General features: G+C 34.2%; 1 protein-coding gene across 20 annotated transcripts in view; it reads right to left on the bottom strand.

Annotated features, from left to right (window-relative positions):
• The window catches only part of AGFG1 (ArfGAP with FG repeats 1), a 32195-nt gene that overhangs the window by 10579 nt on the left and 3559 nt on the right, over nt 1–18057 (bottom strand). For 6 of the 20 annotated variants that reach the window (XM_087965068.1, XM_026664367.2, XM_087965077.1 and 3 more), the window contains exons 3-8: nt 16161–16276; nt 14746–14908; nt 13845–13998; nt 8583–8702; nt 3746–3949; nt 1219–1390 (exon numbers count right to left, since the gene is read on the bottom strand). In XM_087965068.1, the coding sequence (XP_087821194.1) occupies nt 1219–1390; nt 3746–3949; nt 8583–8702; nt 13845–13998; nt 14746–14908; nt 16161–16276 (929 nt within the window). Of the gene's footprint in view, nt 1–1218; nt 1391–3745; nt 3950–7973; nt 8064–8582; nt 8703–13844; nt 13999–14745; nt 14909–16160; nt 16277–18057 lie in introns of all 20 variants that reach the window. The other 14 variants (XM_087965071.1, XM_087965061.1, XM_087965066.1 and 11 more) reach the window with 4 other exon arrangements.

Below are 18057 nucleotides of genomic sequence, written 5' to 3'. Positions count from 1 at the left end.
TCTGTACATGGAAATATAAAATTCAGCATAACTGAACTTTAGAGACAATCTTGTTTGATTTGCAATCATTTTCAAACTAATGTTAAATAGAAAATAAAAGAAACTGGTACAAAATTAAATTCATAACAAAAGTTATATTTTACTTGACAGGAATTTCACTAAAGATGGCATGTATTTTCCGAAGATTAAAGATTAAAAGAGGATTATAAATATTAGCATTCATAAAAAATTAAGACATTAGAAATGTTAATCTTGAACACATAGTTTCTAAGTTTGTTCCAGCAAAGTAACTTGACTGTATTTTTTGGCAAGCTACTGAGCTACTATAGGTAGTCCTCAACTTACAGCTGTTTGATCAGCAGCCATTCAAAATTACAATGGTACTCAAAGGGACTTATGACTTTTACCCAAAGTTATGGCTGCTGCAGTACCCCTGTGAAAACGTGAACAAAATTAGGGTGCTTGGCAATCTGCCTACCCTTACAATCAACTGCAGACACAACAGTGGCCCCACTCACCAATGTTCCTCGCCATCCCACCAGCCAGCCCATCCTTTGGGCCTATTTCCCAGCCAGTTGGATCCCAATACACCTTTGGGCCTCCTCTCTGCTGTCACACTTCACTTACCTTTTCTGAAAATCACATTTGAGAAGGAGAATGGGCCAATCCGCTATACCCTTCTTATAGTATACAGAGGCATGTGATGCCGTATCAGAGTAAGCACTATTTTGAGAGCAGCCACAATTCTTAGATCATAGGAGAGAAAGCTAAGCACAAGGAGGACCTAGGAGGCCTAGGGCAGACCATATGGGGGTTGAGGAGGTACTATAGTGCTGTCTCCCAAGACCTCACCCAACTTGTGCTGCACTTAATGACTGCAATGGGGAGAACATGGACTGTGATTGGTAAGCAACCTTGCTTAATGATCAATTGTACTTGTAAGGTGAGGACTACCTGTATTTTTGCAGGCAACAATATATTTCTCATTTCAGGATAAGATATGGGGGCAATATTATTCTTGAGATTGAGATGAGCTATGGTTCTCTTCTAATAATGGTTTGCTCTTGTTGGGTTTCATGGAAATCAGAATTTTAAAAAATCTGGTTTTTCAAGTAATAGTATTTCAAAAAAACCTTGCACATTAAAATGATTCCATTTCATGTTTGCTTTGTTTAAACACAAATGATTTACATTAAACTTTTTATCGAGAAAGAGTACCTGCTAACATTACTGGTGGAAGTATATGCATTACTAGTGGTTGCTGTGGAGCTGAACACACTGTCCAATTCTGCTAGAGCTGCATACTTGTCTGAAGATGTACTTGTTTGACTTGGAGCTGACACAGCAGGTACTGTACTGGCAGCAAAGCCATTTCCTTGCTCATTACCACCTGAGGAAAAAAGTACAATGTTAAACAGTCACACAATATTTGACAATGCAAGTTAACCAAATATCTAGGAGTATTAGAAAATAAGCATTTAAAAAAACCACAAAGTCATATTTCCAATAAAAAAATGTTTTAGGAAAGAAAGAGATTTATTTTTCAACTATTTTATATACTCAGCCACTCACTCATCTTTTTTGAGAAGGAAAAAAAAGCTGTAGAAGAGTTCCCACTCAGGAAAATTCTAAATGAATGCCACACGACTACAGACAGCATATACTTATGATTAAATACATAAGAGACAATCCTGAAAGCTCTGCAAACATTTTATGGCTTTCATGTAGGTAACTAGCTTTAATTCTCACTGATGCAGTTAAACTAAACTTATAAAACATAGCTATAATTTCTATAATCCAGGAACAGATAATTTTTTTCCATGTAACTGTGTGAAGAAATGGCCTGGGCCAAACAAATAGCTGCTACATGTGAATGGTTTGTCATAAAGTGAAAACCACGTGGATAACCATTCATGTTCCCAATTTTGTCTTGATGGTACAAAAAGTAAAAACAATATCACTGCACATTGAAAACAGGAAACTTCAAACAAAAACATTTCATTCCCACTGGTATGATTCTAGAAGAAATAAAATTGTTTTCTTTCAATGCGTATTTCAGCAACATATTTAAGGTTATCACATTAAATATATTTTATACATTATATATATATTCTTTAGGAAACCATTATAGTTGTTTTAGTAACATGCTATCAACAAAATTACATTTTGGAAAAGGCATTAGGTACAACACTTTAAACCACATAACTATGTAGTGCATTAAAGCTGCAAGCTTTTGATTAGTCAACTTTATTATCCTACAAATAATGACTGGTAGGTGCTTTAAAATTATATGCTTTAAGATTCTTTAGGTCCCTAAAGTGAATTTTATGTTTATAGGGTTTTCTTCCAGCAATTACACAACTAAGCAAGTTTTAATGTTTTTTCTTGTTTATCCACAATACTTTAAAAATGCTTGATCTGATAAATACACTTGCTTGAATTAAATTAAGATAAAATTCCAGAGGAAGGAACTATTATAAGTTTCAGATAAGGACTATTTTGTTATAAAAATCATAGCTAATATGGTTAGGTAATGAGTAATCTTGCTTATAGATTTACAGCTATACAAGGCAACTTAACAAAGCTAATTAAACAATCAATCTTGCAAGATTGCAGTTGGGAGACTGCAAATAAGAGCTGTGAGCTGCCACGAGAATTATATCGATCTGTCTGTCTATATACATGTATACACTCACTTCCATATACAGGTAGTCCTTGATGTATGACTGCAATAACGTTTCCATTGTTAACCAAGACAGTTGTTAAGTGACTCGTGCCCTTATGACCTTTTGGCCATGGTTGTGAAGTGACTCACTGAAAGTGAATCATGCGGTCTTTAAGCAAATCTGGCTTCCCCCATTGACTTAGCTTGTCAGAAACTCCCTAAGAAGTTTGCAAAAGAAAATCTGAAGACCCCGGGACGCTGCAACCATTGTAAATATATGCCGGTTGCCAAACACTTAATTTGACCATATGGCTTAATTTGACCATATGATGGGATGTTGCAATCATCATAAGTATGAAAACTGATCATAACTCACTTTTTAACCTTTCACAATTTCAGTGGTAGCTTCTCAGTTGACTGTCTGGTCAAATGTTGGTTGAGGACTATTTACATGTGAAAGTACGCAACCACAGGATATTATAATGGTCATAAATGCCCACTGGTTGTGAAGTGCTTAAATCTTAAACACATGACTGCTGCAAACAAGTTACTTTTTCAGCACCACTGTAAAGTTGGTCACTAAACATGATAGTGAGGACTACTTGTATAAAGGGTGGGGTGTTATTTTTAACAATTTCATCATCAATAAATGTTAAAAAAATGTTATAAACAAACAGAATAAGGATGTTTGTGAATTCAGGCACAAAACCCTATGATTACCACAATTACCATGTGCTGAAATTCTTCATAGCAACTATATTTTAAAAGATCCAGTGCGCTCAGATAGATATGTTGTTCAATAACTGGTAGAACAGAAATAGTCTCTTATGCATTATATCAAATAAAAAACCATACCAATATTTTTATTGTTTTACCCTTATTTTCATCAGAATAACTATGTTTGCATAAATTCCAATGCCTCAAACTTGCAAGTAACATGGTGCAAGTTTTATTGTAAAACTAGTATTGTTTGTAATAGGAATTACTAAAAATCTTATGGATTTTAATAGTACATCACAGAACAAACTATAGCCATGATAAATAGCGTAAGAGAACAGGTCAAAGAATAAGAATTAGTACCTTGCCCTGTGCTGAAGATATTATTTAAATTAGCAAGAGCTGCGTATTTATCTGCTGACTGGAGACATGGTTTATTCACTACAGCTTTACTGGCTGCAGTTGTGTTGCTCTGAGAACCACCGAAGGCTCCAAAATCAGCACTGGAGGATTTGGGGAAGTTATCAAAGTGTGCAAAGTTAGCATTCACTGATCGAGCGCTCCCACCTGCAACAAAATAAGTTAAAAAGTTTTCAAGCTCATTGAAAGTCTCTTCAAATGTATTTGGTGACCATGTGTGCTAATGTACTTTTAAGTCACACCTTTTATCAAGTTTCTCTATTCCAAAATCCTGATTGGTTAAAACGGATATTTTAACTTCCAAATCCGGACGCCCTAGCCGTATCAATCTCAGAGCAGCGTGAAGGAAATACATGTTGCAGCAAAACTAGCCTCAATGATTTACACAAACATGTTTTGTTTTAGGCTCTTGTCTCTTTCTGCAACTTAATTAAACTGAAATTCATTTAATGAAACAATATTTGATAAGTACCGATAAACAGCACATCTTTAATTTTTTTTTAAAAAACTATCAAATTAAGAAATAAGTATATCACTTCATATCAATTTATCATGGTCTAATTTTTCTGTAATTTTTTAATTCTGTATTACTATGAAGAATTAAAAGCAGAAGAGAGAGCTAAAGAGGAGTGAATTATATCATTAGATAACAAAATCCTCATTACCACTTCTGGTAATCTAATATTCAATGTTTTAAACTCCAAACTGCAAAAGTTAATGCTAGTGGTTGGTGCTTGATTACACTGCTCTCTTTCCCTTTGAAGATATTAGTATGTGCAATCTTCTTCCACAAAAATAAGTGAAAAACTGTGACATTAAGATGCTACTAAATTATAATTCCTAGCATCTTCACTATTAGACTCAATGCCTTGAGCCACTGGAAATTGTAATTTAGTGATTATTTTGCTGGCTATAGATTGGGTAAAGAAAATATAAATTTTTTTGAAAGGCCAGACTGGGTTCTACATCAAAACAAATGATCTGTATTAACATGCTAGAATAAATAGCAACAATAACATCATCCAAACCATTTCACTGCTGGATGGAGGCCTTTTCATTCATTAAAGTCAGGGTCAAATTCTACTACTTTGGTCCAGTGCAGGTTGCTAAATATATGTTTTCTTTACCCACTAAAAGGCTGAGAGAGTAACTGGTCCCAAAGGCTACCAGCCAATTTCTATGCTTAGACAGGACTATAACCTGGATGTTTCTACCCTGTTCAGCACCTTAACACCATATCACATTGCCTCTCTAACCCCAGAATATCATTTTTTTATTTATGTACACAATTTATAAGGTCACCCAATTAAGAAATTGTGATTCTGGGTGACAAACCTTGGACTGAAACACAAAAGAAGGTAAATAATAAAAATAAAAATGACAAAACCCAGCATAAAACAACACAGAGGTCAAAACATTTCACCATCTAAAAACATTTATGGCACTGTTTCATCCAACATCTTGGCCTAATGCCTGGAGAATAAAACCAGTGTTTTAAAACTTTATAGAACACCAACAAGAATCGGCCTCATCTGAAACTCAAGGGTCATATTATTCCAAAGGGTAGGTGCCGTGACAGAGAAGAGTCACATTAGATGACACAGTTCACAGAGGAAACCTAAAGTATGTCCACTCTCTTGTATCTCATGGGATTGGCAGACCCAGACAGACATATGCAATCCCAACTTGGACCTATTCCATGAAGAGCTTTATAAGCAATAATCAGTATCACAAATTACACCCCAAAGCCAGTGCAGTTCATGAGTAGTGATATTACATGTACATACAATGGTGTACCTACTACCATCTATGCTGCTGTATTTTGAACAAACTGTAATGGATAGGATGGAGCTTTGCAAATATCCCTTTGACCACAGTAGTTACCTGTTCTTCAAACAAGAACCATGAGTACAAGAAGACCTTCAAAGTACATGCTAGTTCTGTGTGGGAAAGTGGAACTCTATTCAGAACCAAAGACAGAAAGCCTCCAGCTTCAGGGATCCAAAAACCCACAGCCACTTAGTCTTACTGCAGCTGGCCTGAAGCACACATGTTCCTATTAGCCTCCAAATACTAGGGAAAACTGATAGCACCACTTGTCCAATCCTGGTCAGAGATGGATAGCTGTGTATCATCATCCAATTGATGTTAACCCTGTGCCTATGGATGACCTTACCAAGCAGCTTCATATAAATGCTGAATAGGAGGTGAGAGTGTAAAGCCCCGAAGATGCTGCAAAGCAGGGCAGTGGGGCTGGATCTCTTCCTCCACTAGTCCCAGAGAAAGGACAACTAACTTTCCTCTAACCTTAACTTTCTAAAGTGAATCTAGAAGGACATTATATACAATGGTATTGAAAACCACTGAAAGATCAAGGAAGGTCAGCATGGGATGCGCTGCCTCTTTACTGATCCCACCAAAAGTCATATACATATATACATCAATACATTTCAACACTGTAATCCCGATCTGAAACACAACTACTTTCACAGGAACCTTCCAGTCATAATCATCTCCTCCCTAAAGGATGCATTTACTACTTTGTGTATACAGCCACACATCATCCCTAGGAACTGTTGACGAACCACGAGGGCCATAGATCTAATATTCAGGTGGCTGCACTTCCCACCCCAAGGCCCTGTTCCATTTTATCAGAAATATCACAAAAACATACCAAACTATGTCACACACAATCCCAAAGGACCTGAACAGCTGATCCATTCAGAATGGATCCAAGAGACTTTATCCAAAACATGTGCGGAATAGACTTCATAGATCCCTGCCGCTGTTCCTCAGATCCATCTTTGCGCAAGAGGGACCAGTTCATCTTGTACAGGGCTACCAGCCCTGTTTGTAGGCATGATAAAGAGCAGAAAAATAATTACGTCCTGCTGCTCTTATCACCATGGCAATCCTTAATAAATGCTTTCTGTTTTTCCCCAGAGTTCTCTTCTTCCATTTAAACTGCCAGGGTTACTTTAAAAATTAGGAACTTTTCAAAATCCTCAGCAGAGTCTCATATGCACATATGTTACAAGGCTGTTGCCACCATTTTGTTCCAAGCAATGAAAGACTGCCTCAGTTGAGCTGTGCAGAGCTTCAGAAAACAAATTTCTAAATTCCTCTGAAACTCAAAGGGATCCATCAGGCACCTGGGACAGACCAATCAGATGGATTCTTCTATTCTGTGGTACACAGCAGCTGCAGATAACTCCAAGGCTACCTGGGAGTGATCTGACGACAAGAACGGACAGTAACATTCCTCAACTGCATGTGTCTAAGACAAATAACAATTTTATAAAACCATGACTGCAGCCATGATTCAAACCTTTAGTAATCTGGGAGAAATGCACAGTGGCTATGGACTCCCAAGCCAATTTCACTTTGTACCAGGAAAAGGCAAATTAAAGCCCAAGGGCTAAATTATGGGCATTCTACTAGCAACCTGGCCATAGCATATAACAGTTCATAGCAGGGATGATGAGCAGCAGCAGAAGTCCCACCATTTGATCTCTAGAGTCAACTGTCATTATCAACAGGTTTCATACCCTGTTATCTGCAGAGCAGTGCTGCTAAAAGCCACCAAGTCCCTTGGTTAATTATGATAACTCCATTGCCCTTGCAATGAGTGCTCTGAGTCATGCCTTGTGGGAACATTTCTAAGGGAGGGAAACACTTCTCTCAGTGTGCAGGAACGTTTTGGTGATACACTCTAGGTTGATCTTCTCATCCATTATCAGATTGTGGTGGAAGGGGAACGGGCATTACTAAAGGTCAATCTGACATCTGGCAGCAGCTGCCAAAAGCCTGAGCCACTAAAGGTCCAAAGACAGGCACAGGAACCAGCCCAGGAGGCTGGAATATGGAATCCATGTTACATAAAAAATTGAACTACATTATACAGTAACCTGAAATGTTTGAGATTTTCATGAATAATAAAAATTGTATTATATTTTCTACTTATTTTCATAAAGAAAACCATTGTAACTATGACTTTTACTCTCTACATTTGTTGAAATACATTCTCAAATGCAAGTAAGCCAATATACCAGTAGCAAGCATGTACTATTAGGTGGCATCTTTTGAAGAAGAACAAATAAGAAAACTTGAACATGACACAGTGGAAATGAAGAAAAATGGTACTATAAATTAAATGAGCTGAGTTTCCCACCTTGGTGGAACTTACTGCGCATAGCCTGGCCAGGGAAAGCAGAAGTAGTAAAATCACCAAAACTGCAGCTAGATGAAAGCGTTCTGAACGCTGGACAGCCAGAAATTGTGTGAGGGGTTAAAATTAACAGAAAGGAAAAACAAAAAATTTAAAAGAAATCTTAAGCATTTTTAAACATGGAAAATGAAACAGAAAAGTGGTCAACCACAGATCAAGACATACCAATTAACATTCCAGGAAAAATAATTACAGCATAAAACAAATAAAGAAGAAGAAAGCAACAGTCCTTACACATGAGGTAGTTTAGCCAAACCAATGTATATTGCATGAGAAAAAATAGATTCTTTAAGATATGATTCAATATTTTTGCAATGAATAGTATTTACATCATGTGTAGGAGTTATTCAGAAGCTATAATATAAAAATGTCATGCATGAACACAACCCACACCAAGTATAGCAAAAGAAAAGGAACATTTATTTTTCAGGTTTCCCCAGAGCTTCAGATTATGTTAAGACAAGTAGATACAAGGAGATCTAAGAAATATTCCAACTATATTGTCCAGATTAGTGTATATTAAAGGAATTAACAACGTTAGAGCATTTCTACCTGTATTTTGGTGCTGAAAAGCAGACTGACTTGCTGTGGGGAAACCACCAAAATTACTCGAAGCACTAGACTGTCCAAATGCATCAAAGTTTGCAAAACCTGCATTTGCAGAGTTCTGCGCTGTAAAGTGCAAATGAACAAAAATATGTTAATGAAATGAAAACAAAGATAAACTGAACAGAATAGGATAACTATACTTTAGGATAACTATACTATTTGAAAGTACAATGTTCAAGACAAACATTTTCTTATATATATTTTGCAAACCTATCCTACACGAAAATGACTGTTCTTTTAATTCTATTTATATCTAAACTATTTTAGATCTAATATCTGTCAACAGAAATGAAAATACCATTTTGTGATCCCATTATTATACTATATCGTTTATTACTAATTTTCTTTCTGAAACCCCATAAACTAATCTTAAGAAAAACAAGTTTATGTTATTTTTAGCTTACCAAAATGGATCTATGTGTGCTTTGCAACCCATAAATCTATTACCTAAGATGAATTCACATATTGTTCTAATTCAAAACAAAATAACATTATAGACCAAGATTCGGGATAGAGTTGGGGCGACTCTACACTTACCTCTATTCTGGACAGATGTCCTTTCTGACGCCTACCCAGAGTATAGTAATAGCAATAACAATAGCACTTAGACCTATATACTAACCCAGTGCTTTACAACCTTCTCTAATTTTGATTTACAAAATCAGCATATTGCCCCCAACAATCTGGATCCTCATTTTATCAACTTTGGAAGGGTGGAAGGCTGAGTCAACATCAAGTCTGTCAGGATTGAACTCCAGGCTCTGGCCAGAATTATCCTGCAATATTGTATTTTAATCACTGTCCCACCAGTATATATATATGCAGTATAGGGACTACAGGGTCATAAAAAAGAGTTTACAGTTCAGGATTATGTGTGAAATCCAGGCCACATATTTTAACTGAGACAATTTGATTTAAGTATATTATGATAGAGATGTGAGAATTAATGGTTTTGCAGATATTGCTGAACTGCCACTTTTACAATCTATTGCTAGTGGTCATGCTAGTCTGTGCTCTTATGAGTTGTAGTCTAGCAAAAGAGGACAAGGTTTCCCTTCTAAGCTGTATCTTGTCTTATTACTGTCACGGAGGTAATGAATTTCTTTGTGTTTTTATGCTTTTATTTCAAATTCTTTCCAAAAAGTAATTTTATAATTTTAAAACTTTTTGGCAAAATTCAAAACAGCGTGCAAGTTTTTCATATGATTACATTTCAATGTGTTTCTGAAACAATTCCCTATGTCATATGACCAAAAGCTTTAAAAATGAGAAATTCTATAATACTTCTTCAAGATGCATGAATGGAATTGTTAAACCACTAGTTTTCACATATTATTGAGTTTACCAAGCGTAACTCTATTGATTTTGGCTTCTGATAATTCAGTTTTAATATAAAACATAAAACATTAAAGGCATATGACAATTAAGCAAACCATGTACAATATATAATTGCATAAAGTAATGTTTTAAAGACATAAATCATTTTCAAATTTGGAAACATTGCGCAAATAGAAAATTACTTATGATTACAATAACTTTACCTCTAATATATCACATAATGAAATAAAGTAAAATCCAAAATACTTTCTTAATAAAGATATATTACAATCATTTGCATAAGTAAATGTTCCTATCAGCTTGAATTTACTACGTTGCTCAATCTAGATGGAAAACAGCCTCTCATATTACTGAACAGTTACTGTCAGCTGATTATTATATAGTATCTAAGAGTATAAATATATAATAGTGTATTGTATTAACATATTGCTTTAATTATAAAAGTGAGACTGTTAAGTAACATTTAAAACAGTTAAATATAAGCAGATTAATAACTTTAAAAATTAAAACATAAAGCACATTAATAAATATATACCATCAAAACAGTGCTTAAAAACCATCATATTAACCTATAAACCACATCTGAATAAAAATGCTGTTAGCTGCCAATGGAAAGATTAATCAGATGAAACCAAGTTTTGTAACTCTTTGCAGGGGCTTTCAAAGTCTAGCAGCAGCCTCTGAAAAGTCTACTTTTGATAGTTACAGGGTATCAGAATAGGAATAAGACAGTCCTCGTTTAACAACCCAAATTGGGATCTGCAACTCAGCCACTAAGCAAAGCAGTGGCTAAGTGAGAAATAAAATACCAACTGGAAAGAGACAAGGCTACTCAGTTTCACACCTTCAGTTTTTGTTCGCCTCCTAAAGACCAACCTGCCCTTTGGAATGCTCCAGTGCCTGTTCACTTACATCAAAAACAATTTTTGATCTATCCTTTTCCTGACCAGCATGATCACAATATTTTCAATGTGTAGAAGAGCAGTACTTACAGAACTCTCCAATCTCTGCATTGGGGGGAAAGTGTCAGGTAAAAGAGAGATACCTACATAAATCACTTTGTTTTTCTCTCCCTCACCCATTACAAAGAGAGACTGAAGAACAAAGGATTACAAGAGTAATGAGCAGTACTGCAAGCTATTTACAGAGCATAATTTCTGGGAACCTAACTGCTTCTTCTCCAATCTCTGTGCTCTGAAGGGTGCAGAAAAAAAATTGAACTGAAATTGATTCATCATCCAACCAATTACAAGAATGCTATGAAATATCTTGTAAATGTCACCAACATTAAAATTAATGCCCTTCCTTAAAAAAGGGCATTATCTACTCTTTATAGCTATATGAACTGTAATCTGCAACTACTGTAGCTAAAGATTTATTTAATCCCACTCAATTACAGGGAATCCTCATTTAGCAACTTTTGGTGACTCTTTGCAGTTACAGCAGTAATGAAAAAGTAACTATGTTCAACCCTTGCTTTTATAGGAAAGCTGAGCTAAGACCACAGAACAGGCACAGTTTGACTTAGTGACCACTACATTTAATGACCAAGTTGCTGGTGCCAACTGTGTTCACTAAATTAAGTTCTACCTGTTCTGTTAACTCATCACCAAAGTAAAGACCTGTCTTCCAGAACTCTTGTAAGAGTTAGAAATATTGTGATTATTACATTTTTATCCTTTTTAAATATATAACTAAAGGCATTTAGTTGCATTGGAATATAAGTAACAGAATTTCTAGACAACAATTTGGAAAAACCATTTTACATAATAGTTCAGAAAAGTGAAATGTTTAAGCAAAATGAAACTAATAAACAGCATGCACAGAATATTCATTTATTTGTTAATTTAGTTATTTAATTTATATAGATATTCATTTCATAGAACAAATGATTCTGGGCAGCTTACAGCAAGTTAAAACAATAAATACCTAAAATTATAATTATTAACAATTATTATTAGTTAACTACTGACTTCAACAAAAATGACTTAAATCAGTTTGCAAACTATAGATAATGACTTATGGAAGACATCTTCCTCTGATTTCTTTTTAAAGATATAATAGTACCAACAAGTCGTTATATAATCATGTAACAGATTCCCTGTGAATGAGGGACATGGAAGACAAGACTTACAAGGATCTAGTACTACCAACAGAAAAATCCACATGGTCAAGGTTAACTCACACATTAAAGTGTTTTAAGGAAAGAATGGGAGCATGCTTAAGAGCCCACATTATTATTATTTATCTCCATAGCTAAATAGCTCCAAGTTAAAAAAGAAAAAACTCTTCTGCCATTCAAGTACTTCTGAGATTCAAACACCAGAACTCTGCTGAAAATGCCTTTTAAAAAGCATATTACAGTCCTCCCACCCATTCCAACACACACAAACACAAGGAAGGTTTTATTCCAGTCCTACAATTGATTTTAAAAAATTCAGTCAGAATCAAGAGGAAAAATAAGCATTTGACATGATGAATATTAAATTTTGTGACAGCTCTGGCATTAGATCTTTTATAGAAGATGAAGGATTGTGCTCTTGATCAGTTATTTTAAAAGAAATATACACCTATACGTGAGTCATATAAAGCAACAGAGTACAAATCATGAGTGTTCCCATTATTGTTTATTGCTTTTTCCCCATTGCATTCTCGATTAATATTGTTAATATCCTTAAAAATATTAAATGTGTGACTACTATTACTACCTAGGATTCTATCCTTCCCACCTGCTTTCCTTTGATTTTGAGTAATCTAGATCATTTTGAAAATAAAGGACAATCACCAAACTGATATAAGCAAGAGTCCTAATCTTCTTTTTACCAATAATCAAAGAACAAAATTACCCTTGGGATTTGTCTTGGATAGCTATTAATCTCAAGGACAGAAAGGCTTTTACCAACAGCATGTCATAGATACAAGACAGCTTGTTTCTTGGAGTTTGTATGGTCTTGTGAGTTACTAACTCTTTAGACTATTAAACAAGCACTTCTGTGTTGCTCATTTTATAGAAATTGAAAATTTTGTATCTCCATAATATTTACACAGCTTCTTGGCCAAAATAATTCTGTATTTGTAATTATTTCTGATTTAATCTTGCCCAATATAAAATTGGCAGGAAATTGATTGCTGGTAAGAGTTAAGTAAAACTAATAAACCACTTCCTTATTAAACTTCATGATTATATTTCTGTCTACTATGTTTACTGATCTGTCTACTATGTCTTCTAATCACCTTAACAGTCTTAATTTTTAGCCTATTAGCATAGAATACTTATTTTCATTTTTCTTTCTATAGATAGCACTGAATGTTTTGTTACTTTCATAATAGCATAGAACTATTGTTCTATTAATTGTAATACATTACCATAGTTTTAATCATTTTACCGTAGTTTTAATCATTTTAATCATAAATTATTCACTTTGTCAATTTTGTTCCTATGATAATAATGTACTGTACATTTTATCTTTTAGCTATTTTGCTTAAAATTTGTTTACTTAGATTATTATATTTAGGAAGACTCATAATCTCATAATTTTAAATATTTTATTTGGTCTGGACTGAAACAAATGTGACTTTCTCTTTTTTTCTCAAATCTTTGCCAAAATCACAGAAGCCAGCAAGTTTGGTTTTCATAGCTTATTTCTTATTTTATCTGTAGGTTTTGGTAAACTTGTGTTAATAACCTTCAGTGATTAAGCACACATTTGGGCAATTTAATCATTAAACCAATGGCCATACAAGTGTGTGTGTGTGTGTGTGTGTGTGTGTGAGAGAGAGAGAGAGAGAGAGAGAGAGAGCTCAATCTCAGTATTAATTTAACCTAATACCTATTCGTATTTAACCTAAGATAGTCAATAAAATTACCTGTATGACTGTTGAAGTGTGCAAAATTAGCAAAATTCACAGTAGCTGTGGTGTGTGGAGTAGGAGCAGCAAATATGTCTGAACCAAGATCACTGAGAAGATCAAATTGCTTCTTTTCTTGTGACTGCCCTTGAGACCGTATTGTAACAGGAGACTGTAAACAAATTGCAGTGGGTTAAACAAGCATGAGTAACTAGAATAAACCAGAGTTTCATTCCTAATACAGAAAAACATCACTTTTATAAGTCAAATTATTTTTCATCCAGATGAGGCAATTTAATTCTGCACTGTAAGATACTACAGATCTGGCACTCATCAATACAGTAACGCAAAATTGCACGAAACATTCAAACACTCTCAAGAGACACACAATATAATTCACTTTCAGACTCTAGTAAAGATAATTTAGGAAACAGAAGTGTGTGAAAAATAAAAGAGACCAAAGACTAGGAAGCTGAGAAAATATGTCAGTACTATAGAAGCTTAGATATTGGAAGAATGCAACATAGGTCTCCTAAAAGAACTTTCAATAAAAACTCAACAAAATATAGGTGGACAAAAAGAAAACCCCCGAAGGAACAGATTATTGAAGGACGAAGAAGTAAAGGAAATATGAATGATATTGTCACTATGTAATAACATACTTTAGTTCTGTTAACATTGTTAACAGAAATATAAAGTAGAATTGAATAGAATTGTTGAGTAGATAGATTCCCTGAAAGCCATCAGGACAAAATTAAGAGATATAGAACAGCTACATAGTATAAACTGAAAATATGAAAGCAGCATCAGTCTGAAGAAAGATTTCAAATAATAGATTAGTAATGGACAGTGCATCAAGTTAATTTATTTTATTGAATGGGTGTTAAATTTATACACTTTTAAAAGATACATTACTTACTTGTGTAGGTGTGTCTTTATTTAAGTGCAGTGCTGGTGCAGATTCTCCTAAGAGAGATTTAAGTGGTTTAACTTCTGGAGTACTGCTTGTACTACTAGCAGAAGATCCAGATATAGATGCATGGACAGAAGCCACAACTTTTGCTTGTTCTGGAGGAACATACCTAAAATGCCAAATTAAAACATCTGTATTTATTATATAACATCTCCAAATCCATCATTAATAAATGATGATGCTACAATCCAATTATAGGCTTTAGAGAGCTGAAATTATCCATATGGCTTAAGCAAATATAAACCCACTTTGTTGTAATAGCTATAATGTAAGAAAAACAGTAAGAACAAAGATTTAAAAGATTAACTGGCATATAATTGAAATGCTCTGAATAATCATTAAGATATAACTGGTCTAAAACAAATCATAAATGTACAAGGCAAATTCTGAATGTAAATAGAGGTAATATAATGTAACTGGTTGAAGTTCTAGAACTGGAACCCTGTGTGTTTATGTGTAGTACCTAAGTAAGATATACTATTACAAGCTGAGCAAAATACATTATTCTACACAGCTGAAAAATAAGATATTAGCAACAAGTATTGGCTTAAGAAATACATTTAACTAAAACTGGAAAACTTCATCCTGTTAAAAATAGCTGTAAGAATTGCTTCAGCCAAGAATTTTACTATTTTACTATACCAATAACTTAAAACAAAAAAAATGTACATTGTGAATATTCGTAATACATAAATACAAACACACAGCCTTTAAACTTTAAGTCAAAAATATTTTATCTAATTTTATTTTATGCATTAATCTTCCTAAAACAGAAGCAATCAAATAAGACATGATTTTTTTTGGGGTGGTGGTGGGGGGTAGTTAAGTAATAAAAAGAAAGCAAAGCCTTTCTGATCTAAGCTTGAGAAAATGGCATCGTAATGAGTGGGGGTTGTTAAGGGGTATTCCAGGGAAACAGCATCAGGGAATTCATTCAACTGAACACTCATGTTCTGGAGAATGAACAATAATTTGCTCAAGAAATTAAGTAAAAGTCAAACACTGGACTTTGCTAATTAGTTTAATATTTAGTACTTTTGTTCACAATGCCTTTTAACCCTAGGGGGAAACAGGGCGAGCTAATTGGTGACTACTAGAAGGAAGTAATAATGGTTACAGCAGTAAAAATCAGTAGAGGTACTGTAAAATGCATGACAAAGGCATTTCAATGATTTTGAATTTGACTTTGGTAAGAAATTTTCCAGTAATATCTCTACAAGGTAAATATTGATACAAATAAAACAAGTATATGTTTAGGCATTCTACTGGAAATAGAATAGGAAATGTTCAATATATTATAATACAAATTCTTTTTATTATACAAAGTTTTATAATATAATTATAGTGAAATGTGTACCAACCATCTTTTCTTTTCATATTTCTCTTGTAGAAATTCTTTGACTTTCTGAGGATCCCGGAAGTCTGGAATTGCTGATGATCTATCATCAAATAATCCTAGCCAAATCTGTTTACATACCTTTTCAAAGACAAACAATATTAAATAAAATGTACTTCCATCTGATCACTTAATGAACTTAAATATAAGTGGTCCTCATCTTACAATAATTCCTTTAGGATAGTTTGAAAACGCAACAGAACTGGAAAAAAAAATGTGACTGCTTTTCACTTATGACTATTGCAATACCCCTATGGTCACAAGATCAAACTACGGTCACAAGATCAAACTTTGGATTCTTGGCAACTGGCATGTGTGCATGCCAGTTGAAGTATCCTGGGATCACGTGACCATCTTTTGTGATTTTGTGACAAGCATAGTCACTGGGGAAGGCAAAGTCACTTAACAACTGTGTTACTAATTTAACAACTCCACTGATTCACTTAACTGTGTCAAGAAAGGTAATAAAATGAGGCAAAACTCACTTAACTGTCTCGCTTAGCAGCAGAAAATTTGAGCTCAATTGTGATCATAAATCAAGGACTACCTATACTATATTAAAGAGATTGAAACATCATCAAATAGTGTTTTGTACATATTCAAACCCATTCATTTTCTCAACATGAATCCACTAAATCTTTATAAAATCTAAAATCTTTGTTATGGTTAATGACCATATAGACAGTTTGGGAACAGAATTACATACCCCAGATGATGTTTTTTATAGGTTTTGTAAAACATTTTAAATAGAAGCATACAATAAATAGAAATACTGTAATAGAAGACAAAAATTTAAATATTTACAACTAAATGAATTATGCAATTACTTTAGCAGTAGCATCTTTCTTTTGGCCATCAACTCACATAAAGTAATATTCAATGATATTACATACACATACATCCCTCTGCAAGTCCTACCATGCTGACTCAGAAGAGAATGAGGGGCAAATGTTCCTAAAAGGGATGAAGAATGGCAGGAGTGTACAGGTAGTCCTCACTTACCAGCTATCCGTTCAGCAATTGTTCAAAGTTGTGATAGTGCTCAACGAGTGGTACTTATTTATTTAGAAGATTTACATGGTCACCCACTCGCTCTCAGTGATTCTGGGCAGTTTACAAAGAATAAAAACCCAAATATAAAAGGGTAAAAACCATTATTCCCCACCCCGCTGACTGGTTTTAGCCATATGATTGGTTCTCCAAATTCCAGCAGTCATAGCATCCCTAAATGACTATGGTGTGAGTGATAGGATTAAAAGTGTTTAATTCTAAATGTATATTTTGTACACTAGATTCCAACTGTGAGTTAGTGAGATGTTTTCCACTATCCATCTGCATTCCCTGCATACCAGCTATATTGTTGTCAGTGTTTCAGCTGATTTTGGATAATCATTCTTAAAACTCAAGTAAAACAACATTCTTTTTATACTGAACAGCATTGAAATACTTCTTACTACAGTTATTCAGCTAATTCCTCTATATCTTCTAAATAATTAGATTTTTATTTTACCAAGGAAAACAACAGCCTACAAAAAAAACACCCTAGCTATAATTAGTTTGGCTGCAGCAAAATGTCCCATTTCAGGGTTGGGAGCAAATAATATTTGCTAAAAATAACCCTGATCAAATAAAAGAATGGTTAATTTAAAATTCCAGATTAGTCATTTCTTACCATTTTTTTAGCTATTATAATTCTGCAACTTAAACTACATGTTATGACTAAGCTTCTTGGAATTCATGTACTTGGGATAGCTTGCTAATGTCTAGAAAATCTTTAAATTCAGGTCATATAGTCTTACGCATTTTGATAATTTTAAGACCATTAAGCAATTTCTTGCCTTCTATATCCCATAAAACATAGC

Source organism: Notechis scutatus, chromosome 4 (assembly GCF_049901735.1).
Source record: "Notechis scutatus isolate UNSWTSFEM ecotype Mainland chromosome 4, rNotScu1.2, whole genome shotgun sequence".
In the NCBI taxonomy this organism is placed as follows: domain Eukaryota; kingdom Metazoa; phylum Chordata; class Lepidosauria; order Squamata; family Elapidae; genus Notechis; species Notechis scutatus.
The sequence above is the reverse complement of the archived record's forward strand: the minus strand, read 5'-3'. Positions and strand labels throughout refer to the sequence as shown.